Source organism: Python bivittatus, unplaced genomic scaffold (genome assembly GCF_059951505.1).
Source record: "Python bivittatus isolate LINGU-HERP-01145 unplaced genomic scaffold, Pbiv_v1 ctg000220_np1212, whole genome shotgun sequence".
In the NCBI taxonomy this organism is placed as follows: domain Eukaryota; kingdom Metazoa; phylum Chordata; class Lepidosauria; order Squamata; family Pythonidae; genus Python; species Python bivittatus.
Window position 1 is genome coordinate 41,713,634 of NW_028277048.1, and position 18,290 is coordinate 41,731,923.

At 45.0% G+C, this 18,290-nt stretch overlaps 1 protein-coding gene across 4 annotated transcripts in view; it reads left to right on the forward strand.

The window, feature by feature from the left end:
- Positions 1 to 18,290, forward strand: part of LRRC45 (leucine rich repeat containing 45) — a 30,605-nt gene that overhangs the window by 7,030 nt on the left and 5,285 nt on the right. For 2 of the 4 annotated variants that reach the window (XM_088138431.1, XM_088138432.1), the window contains exons 7-18: positions 744 to 856; positions 1,535 to 1,593; positions 6,505 to 6,582; positions 7,357 to 7,492; positions 7,700 to 7,777; positions 8,415 to 8,526; positions 8,640 to 8,710; positions 9,435 to 9,527; positions 9,667 to 9,759; positions 12,534 to 12,707; positions 13,997 to 14,144; positions 15,548 to 18,149. In XM_088138431.1, the coding sequence (XP_087994557.1) occupies positions 744 to 856; positions 1,535 to 1,593; positions 6,505 to 6,582; positions 7,357 to 7,492; positions 7,700 to 7,777; positions 8,415 to 8,526; positions 8,640 to 8,710; positions 9,435 to 9,527; positions 9,667 to 9,759; positions 12,534 to 12,707; positions 13,997 to 14,144; positions 15,548 to 15,744 (1,352 nt within the window). In that variant the 3' untranslated portion in view covers positions 15,745 to 18,149. Of the gene's footprint in view, positions 1 to 743; positions 857 to 1,534; positions 1,594 to 6,504; positions 6,583 to 7,356; positions 7,493 to 7,699; positions 7,778 to 8,414; positions 8,527 to 8,639; positions 8,711 to 9,434; positions 9,528 to 9,666; positions 9,760 to 12,533; positions 12,708 to 13,996; positions 14,145 to 15,547; positions 18,150 to 18,290 lie in introns of those variants that run through there. The other 2 variants (XR_015795752.1, XM_088138433.1) reach the window with 2 other exon arrangements.

Below are 18,290 nucleotides of genomic sequence, written 5' to 3' on the forward strand. Positions count from 1 at the left end.
ATTAGATGGGTGTATACATGCATATATTCTTCTGAGCTTTTTAGAATACATTACATAGGAAATTGATTGTTTTGACAGTTTTGGTAGGGCTTCTGTGATGGAATGGAATTATGAAGGCCAGGGTCAGGGAGATAAGCGTGTTCTTAGTTCACCGGAGGAGCGTGGGAAGTTCAAGAGGATGAGGCTGGCACCTCCCTGAGGAATTCACAGTGTTGTGGCTGGCTGGCTTGGGAGCTAAGTTTCAGTCTGGGGAGATTTTCTGCCTAGAGGTTGTAGCTAATAAACACAGTAGAACTGAATTTGCATTGTCTCTTGGAGTTCTTTGGGCTAAACCTGACATCAAAATTCAGTTCTACTGTGTTTATTAGCTACAACCTCTAGACAGAAAATCTCCCCAGACTGAAACCTAGCTCCCAAGCCAGCCAGCCACAACACTGTGAATTCCTCAGGGAGGTGCCAGCCTCATCCTCTTGAACTTCCCACGCTCCTCCGGTGAACTAAGAACACGCTTATCTCCCTGACCCTGGCCTTCATAATTCCATTCCATCACAGCTCCAGAGTGATAGCTGGTTAATTATTGTCAGGAAATAAGATGCTGGACTAGGTGGAACCTTTATCAGATCCAGCAGTGGTGATCATGTATTTTCTGTAGGATCAGAAATAACAACATCTGAGTACAACTGCAAACCTGTTGAATGAGGGAACAGTTAATGGAATATGTTTCATGTTTTTTTGTGGTTCAGATCAAGCGATGGAGCATAACCAAGAGCGTCAGAATATGCTCTGCAAAACTCATAACATGACAAAAATTCTCAGCAAGGAGGTGCTGTGCTTGAAAGAAGAAAAAGCTAAACAGGTTGGTTGATCTGAAGTACAGGAAGTCTCCGGGTTACAGATAACCCATAGTTAAGAACGGAGCCTATTGTAGCAAAATTTGAGTTAAATACACAATGATTGGAGTTCATTACACAATATTACTTATACAGTATTATACAATAATACTGTTCTGGCTTACATACAAAGGACAGACCTTGGGAATGGAACTCGTTCTTAAACTGGGGACTACCTGTAGTTAAGAATTGTGGCAGGTGATGAAGCTTGAACTTATAGTCTTCTCAACCATGAAAGCTTTCTAAGTAACTTTAGGTCAGTCAGTGGCTGAAATCACCCAAAGCCTTGGGTTTGTTTAGCCATAGTTTGTTGAATAAGAAACAGTTGACTGGAGTCATACATCATAAGCCCAAACAACATTATAATTTAGTGCAGTATGTGAGCCGAGACATTATCTCTCAATCTAGCCTTCTTCATAGGGCTATTGTGAGATAAAAGGGAATAAAACTATTTACAGCATCCTGATCTCCCTGGAAGGAAAAAGAGTAGGTTTCTTCCCCGCTGGAGCTTAACTTTAGAATGTTTAAGCCTAAGTTTATTTTTCATTCAATAAAGTGACTGGCCTGCATACAGATAGAATAGGTTTGGCTACCAAATGTTTGCACTTCAAAGGGATGCTGTTAACCTTATACCTGCTTTATAGTTCCTGGATCTAATGGACACCATTGACAAGCAGAGAGAAGAAATAAACCGCAGCAACAGGTAAGCAAGTTGAGATGAGATGTAGAGCTGAGTGCTGTATTGTCAGCAAACCTTTTGCTGGTGGATGACTTCCATCAGAGTTTTGTGTAGATGTTAAAAAGTAGTGGAGAGAGAAGAGATCCCTGAGGGGAGGGGAGGAGAGGAGAGGGGAGAGGAGAGGAGAGGAGAGGAGGGGAGAGGAGAGGAGAGGAGAGGAGAGGAGAGGAGAGGAGAGGAGAGGAGAGGAGAGGAGAGGAGAGGAGAGGAGAGGAGAGGAGAGGAGAGGAGAGACTCCACAAAGCAGGTCTCTTCTCTCACCACCACCAACTGGAATCAATCCTTCAGGAAAGAGGGGAGCCACTGCAAAACAATGCCCCTCCACTCCAGTCCAGTAGAAGTAGTCCACAAGGAAACCATGATCAGTGGACTCAAAAGCCACTGAGAGATCAGAGAAGACCAGGTGAGTTGCATTCCCCTGATCCCAGTCTTTCTAAAGATCATCCACAAATGCAACCAATGCGGGGTCCCAGCCTGAGCCTTAACTGCCATGGGTTTAAATAATCTGCTTCCTTAAGGACCTTTGTCATATGGTGCGATCATTTTCTCCATAACCGTCCTCCACAACCAGGAAAGTTGGAGGTTTATAGTTGTCCAAGACAGCTGGATCAAATGAAGGCTTTTTGAGCAGAGGGCACACCACAGCCTTCTTCAGAGGTGACAGAAACAGCCTGTCATTCTCTGTGTCCATTTTTTCATAAGATCCATTCTTGACACTGCCAAAAATGATCTATCTCACATTCAGGACCTTTTATCACCCTTGTATCCTTCACTAATATCTTCATCATAACCAATGAAATCATAGGTTTAAACATAGTGGGGGGGGGTTCCTTTGCCATTTGTATGCATCAATAGATTTGTGCTTAAACCACATATTCAGAACATGCCTTTTTCTAAGCAGGTGGTCATCATACAATCACCATTCTCATTCATTCTTGGGTTTTCAAATGGCCTGATCATTTTTTCTGTGTTTTTCATCTTAATGCCACCTATCCATTCATGTCACTTAATGGAATAATTTTTTTCCTCTTGTAGCAGATCTCTGTAGTGTCTGAGTAGCAGCCTACGCTCACAACATCACAATCGCCCTAGTTTTAAAAGGAGAGTAGGGATCGAGCTGGCTTGAGACTATCTTATGTCTTCTAGGAGTACCTGTGAGATATACTATCACGTTGACACTTTATTATATACGGACCACGTTTGGCAAGAATTTCCAATATCTTTAGTTTAAGTGGGTCAATCAACTCTGTTGTGGTTGTTGAGCTGGCTGCCCTGGCCTCTGTTACAAAGACTTGGAATCTGACAAGTTGTCCCTCAAGACACATACTGTATCTTCTGCTGACTAAACAGGTCACTCCATTCCTCAATAGCACACAGGAGAACTCTGCCCCCTTAACTATAACCTAGCTACCCCATTGAACCGAAAGCTAGAAATAAAAATAACAATTGTATGTGCATGTCTATTTAATTCTCTACTAAGAAGAATTTAGAAACGAGGGAAAATGTCCACCTATTTGTTCCAATTCAGGCATCTGCCTGTGCCAGCCCCCAAACAACATGATACTCCGATTCCACTGTTGATACCATGTGGGGGACCTTAGCTGAGCCTGTAGGATGGAAGGCTGAAGATCACAAACCTTTTCTCCCAGAAGCCCTCTGGGTCTTCATATCCTGCCTCCTGCTTTGAGGTAGTGGCTCAGTAGTTCCCACTGCCAGCTCCAGTCTTCCTGAAGGTGCCTCACATGGCATCCTTTCCCTAACCTTAGTGTGTGACAGAACAGGGTGCTCACACCCTGTGCTATCTTTCTGACAATAATATCAAAAAGCAAAATATCTGTAGCACCACCTCTTGGCCATTGTGGTGTGTAGCTAGAGGATTCAGCTCTTCTTTCCCTCCTTGAAATATAAACAAGAGATAAAATCAACCTTAAAGATATATCCATTTCTGTAGGAATAACAGTTATCTGAAACAGATGTTTTCCTCTGAACTTCCACTTAGATTCCAGGAAATTCTAGCCATTTATCCAATACTGCTTGGGGAGATGATAAAACCCCCTGTTCCAGCCTTGGTCCTATTATTCCTGCTCTTTTTTTTTTTTTTTTAATGGACCAGAACTTTGTATTTTTCCAACCAAGGTAGGGGCTAGAGAATAATTGATTTTGTGTACATGACAGAGGGTGTCTCTGCCTTGTGAAGATGTGGATTGGGAATGCCTGAGTTATCAGATTGGCAAGCTATTAGCGTCATGGCCTGCAGCCTGCACACTCACAACTTCCCCAGATCACATTTATTTAGAATGTTGCATAATTTCCCCCCCAATTTATTCCTGATTCACTAATTATCATTATTCCTTGGAGCATAATGCGCAACTATTATCAATCTATGAATTTCTACTTTCATACGCACCCATAACAACTTGGATGAGACCAATTCATACCTGTGATGTATGTTTTATTCCTTTTCTTCATAATTAAACCTCCCCTTCCACTTCCATGCATATAGTCATCAATTCTATTCCATTAGATCAGACCACTTTCATTCAAATCCTTCCCCTTTGCCTGAATATAATAAATACATAACTTTTTTTCATTTTGTTATACTGATTAATTCATGCTCTTTACTACTTACTCTTCTTGCATTCCAACTCAAAATCTTCCACAAGGCCTGATTGTTACTAGATGGCCCATAAATATTGACCTCATCATGGCTTTGTTTAATTGAGGCTTTGGCATAACATGTTTTAGAAAAAGGAGAAAATATAGGTTAGTTTACCAGTCTTAGTCTTGCCTGTTCCACATTCAACTGTCCCTACTAATGGTAAGCACAGTACCAGTCACTTTTGTCACGTTTGGGGCAGTATTCTACAAGAGCAAGCAAGGCTATTTTCTCCCAAGTGTGCTCATGTTATTCTATGCAGTCATTTGGAGACTGTCTGTGTTCCACCAACTAGAAGGCGCCTGCAAGGAACATAATTTTAAAATTCTTCTTCTCATTTCTATATCCTTTTCCTCCAGGATCCTCTGGAGCTGCAATGCCACTACCTTCTCAACCACCTCCCCTAGAAAGGGGAGGTGGGAGACTGGACAAAAATTGTCCAATATGGTGGGATCCGGTGCACCAGTACCTCTTTAAAAGCAGCTGGAAACACTCCCTCCCTCAAGGATGAATTCACCATCACCTGGACCCATGCACATGTCACCTCCTGAGTGGCCTTAACCAGCCAGGAGGGACCAGGATCTAGTTAACAGGTGGTGGCATTGAGCACCCAGAGGACCCTGTCCACTTCCTTGGGTCCAACAAGATCAAACTCTTCCCAGATAAGAGGGTAAGTCCATGCCCTGGGTATCTCTTTACACATTTCACCACTCTTACCGCAACAAGGTAGGCCTTAATAGCAGTTCTAACCTATGTTCGGTCCTTGTTTTCCTCCAGCAGCACTCTAGACATCTATTAATCCTTTTCAAGACCCTCAACTCCTCCGTAAACCATGGGGAGTGTCAGGCTCGATGGGTTAGGAGAGGTCGCACAGGCACAATCTTGTCCAAGGTCTTGGCCACTTTCCTATTCCAGGTAGTGGCCAAGGCCTCCATTGGACCGTGCAGCAGACCCTTGGGTATAACCCCCAGCTCCCTTTGGAACCCGATTGGGTCCATCAGTGGCCATGGGTGGACCAGTTGAATAGGTCCCGCCTCCCTGCGGAGGGGGTAGCATAGGAGAATCTCAAGGCCACCAGGTAACAAAATAGCATTTCTCCCCTAAGCAAGCAACAAGCTGTGGGAACTTTACTATGGGTACTGTCTGGCATCCTTCATCAGCCATTCTGTCAGTGATGTTGTTAGGCATCCCTAAGAACCTTTTTGCCATTTTAGACTGGTGCAGATGTACCTTCTCCCCTCTGGTCCTTGGGCACCGCCTTCCAGAATCGTTCTGCTTTGGCGAGCAGAAAAGTCTTTTAAAGTAGGCTCTCCTATTTTACTCCATTTCTGAGCCATGGTGGATGACCTAAATAACAGCTAATTAGTGAGGAAGGAGCTCTCAGAAGTGAAGCTGGAAAGGAAGAAGGCTTTTCTCTCTGTCCCTTCCCACACAACCATCCTGCCCCTCTTAGCTATTGTTCAGCCTGCGGTTGTGCATAGGATTAGTGCTATTCTCCTCCTCAAAAGCAACCTGAATAAGAGCTGCCAGGTGTGAGTGGGTTGCCTGAGGTGCTTCTCTCCTGTTGCATCACACAACTCCCTTGCCCACCTATCAGCTGTTAAGTCAGACTATTTTTAAGCAAGGGTTTGCTGGAGCAGCTAGGCAGGGAAACAGGAGAGTTTTGCTGCACAACCCCTCTCCTGAAAGAGAATTTGGAAAATCACTAAACCTGATTTAAAGGTAGCCTAAGAGGTTACAGGCATGGTGGATGGTTGCAAGATGCAGTGGGAGAGGACCCTCCTGTTTATCCATGCAGCCTCCCTCCCCCACATCGCATGTGTCTTAGGCTAAACCAGAACAAGTTTTGATGTTGGTAGCCATCTCTCAAACCTTGTCTCTTCTCCAGCCCATCTTAGATTCAGAAGAATCATTGGCAGATGCTTTCTTTCAGCTGGTGATGTTTGATAGGGGAAGCAAGCCCATACATAGTAAATAAGGATGCCATTGTTTGGCAGCTGCATGTGCCAGGACCAAGACCAGCCATTGATATGCCAGGACAGTATTCTGCCAGCTCAGGATTGGGGGAGAGCTCTTTGTATAAACCCAAGGGATCTGTTTTCACCAGTACCCAGCTCTTATTTTGCCACAAGAGCTACTCTCTTGTCAGCTTTCAGCACAAAGTCTGTGCAATAAATGTTCCCTTATACATGAATATCCCCCCTCTGCTCTCCTTGCAGGGTATCGGCAGTACGAGTCGGGCATCTGCAAGAGGCCCTGAATGAGCGCCATTCTGTGATGAATTCCTTAAAAGCAAAGTAAGGAGAACAGCTTGGCAATGTGCTTGGAGAAACCAGGCTAATGTTATTCATGACAGTTCCAACTCAAGTTTGATTCCCAGTCAGAACAGTCCAGCTGGCACTCCACTTCTTGATTCAAATGAACTGAAAGTTGTGGAACTAGAGGAGGGAACAGAAACAAGTTAGGGAGCACAATTGACTGGGTAGCCCAGTGTTAAAATTCAGTAATTGCACAAAGGAGAAGTAGAATTATTCACCTACAATTCCAAACATAAAATTATATATATACATATACATACACATACATGCATATACATATATAGGGGGAAAGGGGGAGTGTATTCTATCATTGTAGAAATGTGTGACAGAATTTAAGAAGATGGTGGAAAAAAGTCAAATTCTTGCTGTTCTGAATACCGGGGACAGTTTTTCAAATACCGGATTTGACCTGTAGTATGCTTGTTGGAAAATGTGGCCAGCAACACAAGAAGTGATTCAATGCTGTACAGAGCAGACATTAACCTATGGATGTCTCTATTAAGGAAAGCCTCCAAGGAGTGTTATTAATTCTGTATCTGTTTTTGCAAACATGACTCTCCCAATGCAATGCTTGAGGATTAGGGTAGATTTGGCAACAGATACAAACTTAAGGATTGTTTCATTTCTTTACCATCTAGTTACTCTGGAGCATATCTTGCTTTGCGGTGCAGGTGCTCTTGTTGCAGTGCAGCCAGTTCAGAGAATCTCAAAGCAGCCTTGAAAGTGGCTAACTTGAAACTTTCTGCTTTGCAGACTCCAGATGACGGAAGCAGCTTTGGCTCTGTCAGAGCAGAAGGTGTGCAATCTGGGAGAACTGCTGAGTGCAGCAAAGCAGGAGCAAACAAGACTGGTGGAGAACCACACCAAGGAGTTTCAACAACACAAGAAGGTAGACTGGGATGATCTGAGGAGTTGGAGACTGTATATGGTCAAGCAAGAAATCTGGCCCCATGTGCAGCTTAGAAACAGAACTCTTTGCTGAAGTAAGCCCAGTGTTAGTGAGAGAAGGGTCTCAAGCTGCTCTGAGGTTGGATCAAACAAGGAGGGACATTGGAAAAGGGAAGAAGGACTGACTGATGCATCTCTGCTTTTGTAGAATTCTTCTGATTGTGAGGCAAAGCTTCTGCGGGAACTTTCAACAGCCAATGAGAAAAATATCCAGCTCGCGAATAAGGTAAAATAATGTTTGAATAACATTAAAGCAGTGTTTCTTAACCTTGGCAACTTGAAGATGTGTGGACTTCAACTCCCAGAATTCCCCAGCCATTATGGGAGTTAAAGTTGACACATCTTCAAATTGCCAAGGTTGAGAAACACTGCATTAAGTGTTATTTAACTGAGATTCTTCTCATCCTAGCTTTTGGCTCCTGGATGAACCTTGTCTTGTTTATAGCAGCTTTGGGCTTCAGTGAGTTATAGGTTGTGGGTTAAGGGCCATCAGTGTATGCATCTGTTCACCACAAGGTTGCTGAAAGCGAACAGAGCCTGATTCTGTCCTTCTGCAGCTCCCTTCCCACCGCAAAGCATGGTATCCTGCCACTGGCTGATTGCTCGTGCTTCCTGGCATTTGATCTAGACATTTGAAGAGTTTGTCCAGGCAGCCTGCTAATCAGGTTGACATCATTTGTTCCATAGCCATTAACCAGTTGTTAGGTGGACCACCAGGAAGTCCTGTAGACAGAAGGCTGCCATGGATCTCTTGTTGCTTATGAACTATAGGTTGCCCATTTGTGCTTGGCACACTTTCCCAGCAACCTGTTGTACAGAGATGGGGGCTTGTCTCTTTCTACTATGAGTGGATTTCCTTCTAGGTGGATGAGCTGGAAAGAAGATGCAAAACCCAGCAAGAGCAGCTGTTCCAGGTGAAGGAGGAGCTGACCCACACAACTGCAGAAATGAAACTGAGAGCTCTACAGGCTGAAGGTGAGCCTAACTTGCAAGCCTTCAGCTGCTGAGTGAAAGCAGGGCCTTGGAATCCTTCAGAAAGGGAAGAAAGATCAAAGGAGTTGGGGCCTCACTGATTTGTTTGTTCCCAGAGCGTTTGGAGAATGAAAAGAAGCGATTCAAGCAGGTCCTGGATGATACAGAATCCCTTCGTCTGAAGGAGGTGAGGAGGCTATGAGAATTTTAGCATTCTTCCAGGGACAGAGGGAGTGGGCAAAGTAGAGCTGACTCAAACATGCTATCTGACCTGAAAATTAATTCTACCCCATCTTGTTTATAAGATAGGATGCAATTATGGCTTGCCTAACAAGAGTCTTGAATTCTTTGTTCCTGGCCCATAAGAATAAAGGAAGACCTTTGGGACTGTACTGTTGTAAGATTTGGTCAGGATGCAAGGAACATGTTTCTTTTCTGGGGTTTCTCCACTGCAGAGTCTCCATTCCCTCAGCTCCACAGAAGTGAATGGGTGCTTTCACCATTGACTCACATCTACAGCCCAAGGGTCTGAGGCCAGGGAAGGGCAATTATGTTTCCCTTTGATGGATTTCATTTTTAGTTCAGGGTTCAAGAAATCAGGCTATCCTAAATAATTATGTCTTCCTTGTTTAGATTCAGACCATCCTACATGGAGCCCTTATCCTTCAAAATTCAGGGCTCTGTCTTTTCATTATATTGTCAGTCCCATTCTGTGGGTTCATATTACAATTTTATGTTTGGATTTTTCGCTAAGGAGTTGGAAAACGTGCCCCAGCCATCTTGGAATAAAGAATTATGTTTGCTCCAATATTCCTTGTGTGTTTCCCATTTATGGAAGAGAAGGGCTGGTGACAATCAGTTGTGTTTATGAGCTGCTAAAGATCCTCTGAACAATGCTGTTTGACATGCAGGTGGATCACATAACTCAGCATATGGAGACAAGTGAGCACGCCTTGCAGGAACGCATCCAAAGGCTGGAGGCCATCCGCATTGGGCTGGAGGAGGTGAGTGACTTTTTAATGAGAAGGGTAGACAAGCCTTGGATCTTCTCTAGGAATATGCATTCAGATTCAGGCCACTGAAAGTTTCTTGATCTGCTTTTGGGATCAGACATTGCAACACAGTGTTCTGCTTTATCACCAGGAACTGAGCCGTGTGAAAGCTGCTGCACTTCTTGAGCGAGGCCAAGTTGAGGAAGAAGTCATCAGAGCCAAAAACCAAACGCGGCTGGAAGAGGTGAGGTTGGCGGGGCAGTTTAAAAGCTTCCTGCAGCATTGCTACTTGATCTGTAAGATACTTCTCCGCCTTTATTGCATCTGCAGAGTGCTGCCCGGCGGTCCTGTTTGGGATCACCAGGTCCCTCCTTGGTAAGGGGGATGTGGTGGTTCATTTGCAGGGCCGCACGGAGGAATTTGCAGAGCACCTCCAGTATAAAATTGTTCGGATTCATTCCAAGTTGGATTCCAAGCGTGCTGCAGGGTCTGGGGAGATACCAGGGGATCGTTCTTGCCTAGTTAGCTGGGAACGGTTTGATCCTGTGGTTCCTGAGGAAGTGGACAGGATCTTCCGGACTGTGAAGGCCACCACTTGTCATCTGGACCCATGCCCCTCCTGGCTGGTGAAAGCAGCTCGGGAGGTGACATGTGGTTGGATCCAGGCGATGGTTAAGGCATCCTTGCAGGAGGGAGTGTTTCCAGCGCCCTTTAAAGAGGCATTGGTGCACCCCCTCCTCAAGAAGCCCTCCCTGGATCCTACTGTACTGGACAACTTTTGTCCAGTCTCCCACCTCCCCTTCTTGGGGAAGGTGGTTGAGAAAGTGGTGGCTTCGCAGCTCCAAAGGGTCCTGGAGGAAACGGATTATCTGGACCCTTGTCAGTCAGGTTTCAGGCCCAGCTATGGAATGGAAACGGCATTGGTCGCACTTATGGATGATCTCTGGTGGGAGCGGGATGGTGGTAGTGCGACCATCCTTGCTCTCCTTGATCTCTCAGCGGCGTTCGATACCGTCGACCACGGTATCCTATTGGGACGGCTCAGGGATATGGGGATGGGTGGCACACTTTTGTGCTGCTTCACCTCCTTTCTCCAGGGCTGATCCCAATCAGTGGTGATAGGGAGTGAGAGGTCCCATCCTCGGCCCCTTCTTTGTGGGATGCCGCAGGGTTTGGTTCTCTCTCCGCTCCTTTTCAACATCTATATGAAACCGCTGGGTGAGATCATCCGTCATCATGGGATGAGGTATCATCAGTATGCTGATGATACTCAACTATACATCTCCATCCCTGGTGAGGTAAGTGATGCCATGACCGCCCTCTCGCGGTGCCTGGAGGCTGTGAGGGTCTGGATGGGGAACAACAGGATCCAGCTGAACCCTGGCAAGATGGAGTGGCTGTGGGTTAATGGCTCCTTTGTATCCGGGACGTTGTCATCGTTGGTCCTGGATGGGGTAGCACTGCCCCAGACAGACCCAGTGCGTAATTTGGGGATCCTCCTGGACTCACGGCTCCTGCTCGAAGAGCAGGTGGCAGCTGTGGCCAGGAGGGCTTTTGCACAGCTTCGGGTTGTACACCAGTTACGCCCTTTCCTGGATCGGGATGCCCTGCGAACAGTCACTCATGCCCTCGTTATCTCCCAGATAGACTACTGCAATGCGCTCTACATGGGGCTACCCTTGAATAATATCCGGAAGCTTCAGCTGGTCCAGAATGCGGCCGCGCGAGCAATTTTTGGGCCCCGAAGAAGGACCCATATAACACCTCTGCTCCGTGAGCTGCATTGGGTACCGGTTTGCTTCCGGGTCCAATTCAAGGTGTTGGTTATCACCTTTAAAGCCCTACATGGCATGGGGCCAGGTTACCTGAAGGACCGCCTCACCCCCACGATCTCAACCCGTCCCACCCGATCTCGCAGAGAGGGCATGCTCCGGATCCCCGTGGTAAAAGAACTTCGACTAGCGGGGTCCAGAAGGCGGGCCTTCTCTGCTGTGGCCCCCGCCCTTTGGAACATCTTGCCCCCGGAGGTGAGACAGGCCCCCTCACTCCAGGCCTTTCAGAGGGATTTGAAGACCTGGCTCTGCCATCTGGCCTGGGGCGGGGAGGGAGGATATCAGAAATGGGGTTGGCTGGCCCCTTAGCAGCCGGGTGTGGCCCCTATCGGCCTCTTGGATTTTTTAGCTCTTTTATTTTTGTAATGTTTGGTTTTTATAACTTTTAATTGTATTTCTGATGTTAGTTTGTTGTAAGCCGCCCAGAGTCCCCCGTTGTGGGGAGATGGGCGGGGACAAGTTAAATAAATAAATAAAATAAATAAATATACTGTAATCTGTTTCCCATCACATGTTGTGATTGCCTACTCTTGCCAGTCATACATCAGGAAGTAAAATCAAGGAGAGAGGAGAGGACCGCCTGAGGCTGCTGTTTTCTTATAACTTGAGAAATGCTGAGATGATCAACAGCTAGTTTGCATGAATGTCCATTTGGGGAGAATTTAACATTAAGTTGTCAAGTGCTCCAAGCTAAAATTTTTAGTCAGCCACGTAAATTGTTTGGCACAAAATTGGTGACTTTCTCTCTGCTTATTCCATCTCACAGCAGGGTTATTGTTAGGTAAAACAGAATGAGGGGAATGAACTGTTCTGAGTCTTCCTTATCAAAATTGCAGATGGCAAGGAGCATCTTAAAGGGAAGCATCCATCCTTTTCTTATATACGCAGCAAGGTCTGCTGCGACTCATACAGTACATGGTCAATCTAAAACGGTGCAGGCCAACCTGGGCATTCTGGGAGGAACAGCCTCAGCACAACTGGCTGTTAGGGACGGCTGATGATGCTTTCTGGTTCAGAGGGCTTTTTTTTTAACATGCCTCCATATTCAGGCAAACAATCAATGGATTAAAACTAATACCAGCAATAAAATTAAATGTTATTAATTGTGTCATGTGTCCAGTTCTCACATACCAGTAATAGGTTGAAAAAAGATGGTTCCCTCTCTTTATTTGTTGGCAATCAACAGCAGCAGCGCCTGGAGCACATGGAGGAGAAGCTGCGGCTGATGACACAGTCCCGTGATGAGGCTCAGAATTACTGCTTGCAGCAGAAGCAAGCGGCGGCAGAAGCACACGCTAAGGAGGGCCAGCTGAGTCTGCAGGTGGAAGGACTCAAGAGGCGACTTGAAGAGCTTCAGCGGGTGAGTGAGTTGAGAAAGTCCCACCGGAAGAAGCCTGACATTTGCATTCAACTGTAGGCTACAATTCCTTACAATACCTGGGAATAGGCTCTTCTGAGTAGACACAGGGTGTGGTTTAAAAAAAAAGGCAATGTTCAGATGCCCATACTGTTATGGATTCCACACTACTGAGCAAGGGATGGTAGAGTGTTTTTTAAAACACACAGGGCAAGAACAAATAAATTGTCTGATCAACAAGATCTTTTTCTGAGTAGTTTCTTCCCCTACCTCCAGGAAAGTTCTCCTGCATAATCCTGAGACCAACAATTTTCATTTAAACAAATGTAGTGTACAGCACACAGAATGAGGTTGTTTTAGCTTGGGCTCAGTGTGTTAGATAACTTCAGTTCTACTTTACTTTACACGATATCTGGCTGTTGTGGATTGTAAACAGCAATTTATGGCTTAGTGTACTGCAAAGCCAATCAGTTGAGACTGGCTGCACAAACCATAGTGGAAACAAATCTGGCTTAGTGTAACGTGTGAGCCCCAGCATTTGTAGGTTTTATTCTGTTCCTAGAAGCGCTGTGTCTGAGCCAAGAGCTTCTCGTGATGTTTCTGGTATTCAGATCCAAAGTGGGAAAGCTGCCTGGTGGTGGGTCCACTTACTGTCCCTGCTGGCAAATTTTAAAGATCACCTTTCCTGTTTCAAACTCAAATACATGCATATACCTAGTACAGTGTTTCTCAACCTTGGCAGCTTTAAGATGTGCAGACTTCAACTCTCAGAATTCTGGGAATTGAAGTCTACATATCTTAAAGTTTCTGAGGTTGAGAAACACTGCCCTAGTAGTTTCAACATAACCTTCATCATAAAAAAGTTAAAAGCTTCCCTTAAACTGAGCCTGACTCCTTGTGGGTACTTGACCCATCCAAATAGTTTTCTTGGCAATGGTGCAGAGTGGTTTTCCATTCCTATCTTCTCAGATTGTGGGGGGGAGGGGAGGTGTTATTTGCCAGTCTAGTTTACAACAGATCGTCTCCCATCCAAGTACTAACAAGATTCAGACCTCCTTAGTTTTCACAATCAGCCAAAATTGTTTAGGTGCTTCCATCATACCCAATTTCATTTGGGAGCATACATATCCCAGGAGCGGCAGAGGAAGCATGAGACATGGGGCAAGTACAGCCCTGCTGGGCTGATAGTGAAGTTGTGCTCCACATGGCCAGTATGGTGACTTTGTCTGTAGTGCCGCATGTTCAGAGCACATGCTGCTGACCACTTTGCCCCCATGTGCTATGGATGACAGGAGCTGAGCAGTAAGGAACAAGAGAAAGTTTCCGAGGTCAATAAAGTGCGCGTGGAGCTGCAGGAGCAGATTGGTCACCTGGAGGCTGAGAGAACAGCACAAGAAGGGCTGCGAGAGAAGATTGCAGCCCTTGAGCGCCAGCTGAAAGGTAACTAGAAGAGCCCTTCTTCTTCCACCAAAGTACCTGCAGCAATTTATGCGATGTGCCATCATGCTGCTACAAGGAGGGGCTGCACCAGTAATCGATACCCTACCTAACTGAAGCATAAGTGATGGCCCAAAGCTGGAGCTAACGTTTGTGAGAGCAGGGACACAGGAGACAGATGGTGGGTCTTGGTTTTCTCAGCAATGCGGGCTACCTCTAGCCTTTTCTCCAGTGGGAGATTGCATCTACCTCCCACTTCCATGTATGCTTCTTGGCCCTCCTGTCAGCTTGTTAATATACTCTCGCCATTCCCGTATCTCTTGATGTGCCCTTTGAGTAGGGAGTTCCACAACTATATGGTTCCCAAGCAGCTCATTTCCTCCTAGGTTGAGACTGCCCTTATCCCTGTTATCGTCCCAGTCTGCCTAGAAGAAGAAAGCAAGAATAGTAATAATAACAACAACAACTTGGAACAGCTTACATCCTGCAACGATGCCTTTAATATTATTAAACAGCAGCATCTGCCTAATCCATGTCCCTGGGAAGGACTCGATAGATGGACAAATATGCCAAATCCAGTCTAAACATCTGGCTGCCTGTGTGACCAACCACAGTAATAATAATAATTCCCATGGACCAACTTCACTTGCAGCACATGATTAAAGGCTGCAATCCTAGATATAAGTGATGGGGACTGTTTGTCCCATCTGGTCCACAGATGCCTTGTGTCTCACCTCCATCTCCCCCACTGTAGCATCCCATCCTCCCTCCTTATGCTTGCCAAAAGCTAATTAAATTCTCTGGCTGGAGATAGTTCCCCATTTGCTTACTGGGGAATAATTGATAATATATTGGAGTAGGCTTTCACAGCCAGTATCTGTTGGGCAGTGTTGGGCTTCAGGGTTTAGTGACCGTGGTCTAGACAACACATTTCCTGATGCCATCTTCAGAGGTAAGATGATCTGGACACCTGGCTATAACAACAGGAGCCCAGTCAGTCTCTGCTCAGTTGCCTGTGGTCTGACCACCTTGCCTCTGAAGATGCCAGCCACAGTTGCTGGCGAAACGTCAGGAAATCTATTGTCTAAACATGGCCACTAAACCCTGAAGCCCATCACTGCCCAATAATGCTGTAAATCTTTTCTGTGGCCAAGCTAATGGTATTTTAGGGAGGAATCAGCCACAGTTAATGTATCCTGATTTGATTATTCTTTCATTCTAGATTTAGACAATGACATCATCTTGGAGTAGCTATCTAGATGTTTCCACCACCTAAAAAATTATGTAACTTAATGTCTTGTAGTTATCTCTTGCGGCCATGTAAAATATATTCTGCCTTAAGAGGATTTCAGTATCCTGAGTCTAAAAAGTCTAAGTGCATTAATGTTTCATTCTTCTTTTTCTAGTGTTGTCCAGTAACCACCGGGAGGCACTATTGGACAAAGAGGGTGAAATCTCCAGCCTGCTTGAGAAATTACGGGTTCGCGAAGCAGAAATCTCCAGGATAAGGGAGGAGGAAGCTCAGCGGGCCAGTTTTCTTCAAAATGCCATCCTGGCCTATGTGCAAGGTTCCCCACTTGGCTCTCTTAGCCCCAAGAAGTGAAACTGAGTTCAGCAGTTCATAAGTCCCATCGTCAAGGAAAGGGATCACAGGAGGATCGTGGTGGCCAGGCCAGGGTTCTGATGCTGCTTGAAAATCCAAGAAACTGCATGGCCAATTATCTGGGACTAAGTGTGAAGGGTCACTGAAGGACTCATGTTTGCTGTAGAAACCATCTTAATTTCTGTGCTAAAATCTTGTTCAACCATGGCAACAAGCATAGTCTTCGAGATAAAGCCATCCATTCCCATTTGTAGTCCACAAGCAATGTATATTCACACAAGTTTTTCCTCGCTGATTTTGGCCTCAAATACACACCATTTCTGTGACATGATTGCTGTTGGAAAAAATAGTGCTTTGATGTGACTGACTCTTAATTGCATCAGGAACAATAGTGAAAGGAACAATTATTTAAATCAAGCCAAATCATGTAGATATTTCCTACACCCATTTTTCTGCTCTGCAGAAAGAACTATAGCATTCTAAATAATCTCAAAAGGAGTAACGTTCATCTAGAGTTGTTTGGGATTGTCCTGATCCAGTCGAACATAGAATTTGTTTTCCATGCCTTATCAATATAATATCACTGTTACTCTAGTTTTCTAAGGAACTTTTTTTTATCATAAGCCTCAGCCATTAGTACCTGATTTCTCTGGACTTAAAGATGAAACAGAGTATCTTAATAGGGGTGGGGTTTGACTTATCCATGGAACCTTTTAAGTGAGGAGAAGAGACAGCTCCCATCACTGATGACAACATTTGAAACGTGAGCCAGAGGTTAAAATTGCTTCCAAATCATCCTGATTTTACTGTAGTTTTGTGAACAAGATGACAAACATGGAAGAGAAAGAATGGTGGTTTGTTTTTAGTTTTAAAACTGGTATGAAAATGAAATGTTTGTATCTTTGCCTTTGTAGGGCTTGCTTGGCTTTACTTGTATATACAATGCATTTGGAAAGTATTCAGACCCCTTTCACTTTTTTCAATTACGTTATATTTCAGCCTGATACTACAATCGTTGAAATTCATTTTTTTTCCTCATTAATCTACACTCAGTACCCCATAATGACAAAGTGAAAACAGAATTTTAGAAATGTCTGTAAATTTATTAAAAAGGAAAAACTGAAATATCACATTGGCATAAGTATTCAGACCCTTTACTCAGTACTTTGTTGAAGCACCTTTGGCAGCAATTACAGCCTCGAGTCTTTTTCAGTATGACGCAACAAGCTTCGTACCCCTGGATTGGGGGATTTTCTGCCATTCTTTGCAAATCCTCTCAAGCTCAATCAGGTTGGATGGGGACCGTCAGTGGATAGCCATTTCCAGGTCTTTCCAGAGATGTTCAATAGGGTTCAAGTCAGGGCTCTGGCTGGGCCACTCTAAGACATTGACAGAGTTGTCCCTAAGCCACTCCTGTGTTGTCTTGGCTGTGTGCTTAGGATCGTTGTCGTGTTGGAACATGAACCTTCGGCCCAGTCTGAGATCCTGAGCGCTGTGGAACAGGTTTTTATTGAGGATATCTCTGTACTTTGCTCCATTCAGCTTTCCCTCAACCCTGCTGCTGAAAAACACCCCCACAGCATGATGCTGCCACCACCATGCTGCACTGTTGGGATTGTATTGGGCAGGTGATGAGTGGTGCCTGGTTTCCTCCAGACATTACATTTAGAATTGAGAATCTTGTTCCTCACAGTCAGAGTCCTTCGGGTGCATTTTTGCAAACTCCAAGCGGGCGTTCATGTGTTTTGCACTGAGGAGAGGCTTCCGTCTAGCCACTCTGCCATAAAGCCCAGATCGGTGGAGGGCTGCAGTGATGGTTGTCCTTCTGGAACTTTGTCCCATCACCCAGGATCTCTGGAGCTCAGTCAGAGTGACCAGCGGGTTCTTGGTCACCTCTCTTACTATGGCTCTCCTCCCCAGTTTGGCCGGGCGACCAACTCTTAGAAGAGTCCTAGTTGTGCCAACCTTCTTCCATTTGAGAATTATGGAGGGCACTGTCCTCTTGGGAACCTTCAGTGCAGCAGAAATTGCTTTGTAGCCTTCCCCAGATCTGTGCCTTGCAGGAATCCTGTCTCTGAGTTCTGCAGGCAGTTCCTTTGACCTCATGGCTTTTGCTCTGATACAATATGCATTGTCAGCTGTGAGGCCTTCTATAGAAAGGTATGTGCCTTTCCAAATCATGTCCAATCAATTTAATTTACCACAGGTGGACTCCAATCAAGGTGTAGAAACAGCAATGATCAAGAGAAATGGGAGGCACCTGAGCTAAATTTCAAGTGTTGTTGCAAAGGGTCTGAATATTTATGCCAATGTGATAGTTCAGTTTTTCCTTTTTAATACATTTACAGACATTTCTAAAATTCTGTTTTCACTTTGTCATTATGGGGTACTGAGTGTAGATTAATGAGGAAAAAAAATGAATTTCAACGATTGTAGTATCAGGCTGCAACATAACAAAATTGAAAAAAGTGAAGGGGGTCTGAATACTTTCCAAATGCACTGTATCTTCTTGCATGTTTAATTGCATATGAATATTTATATTGCTG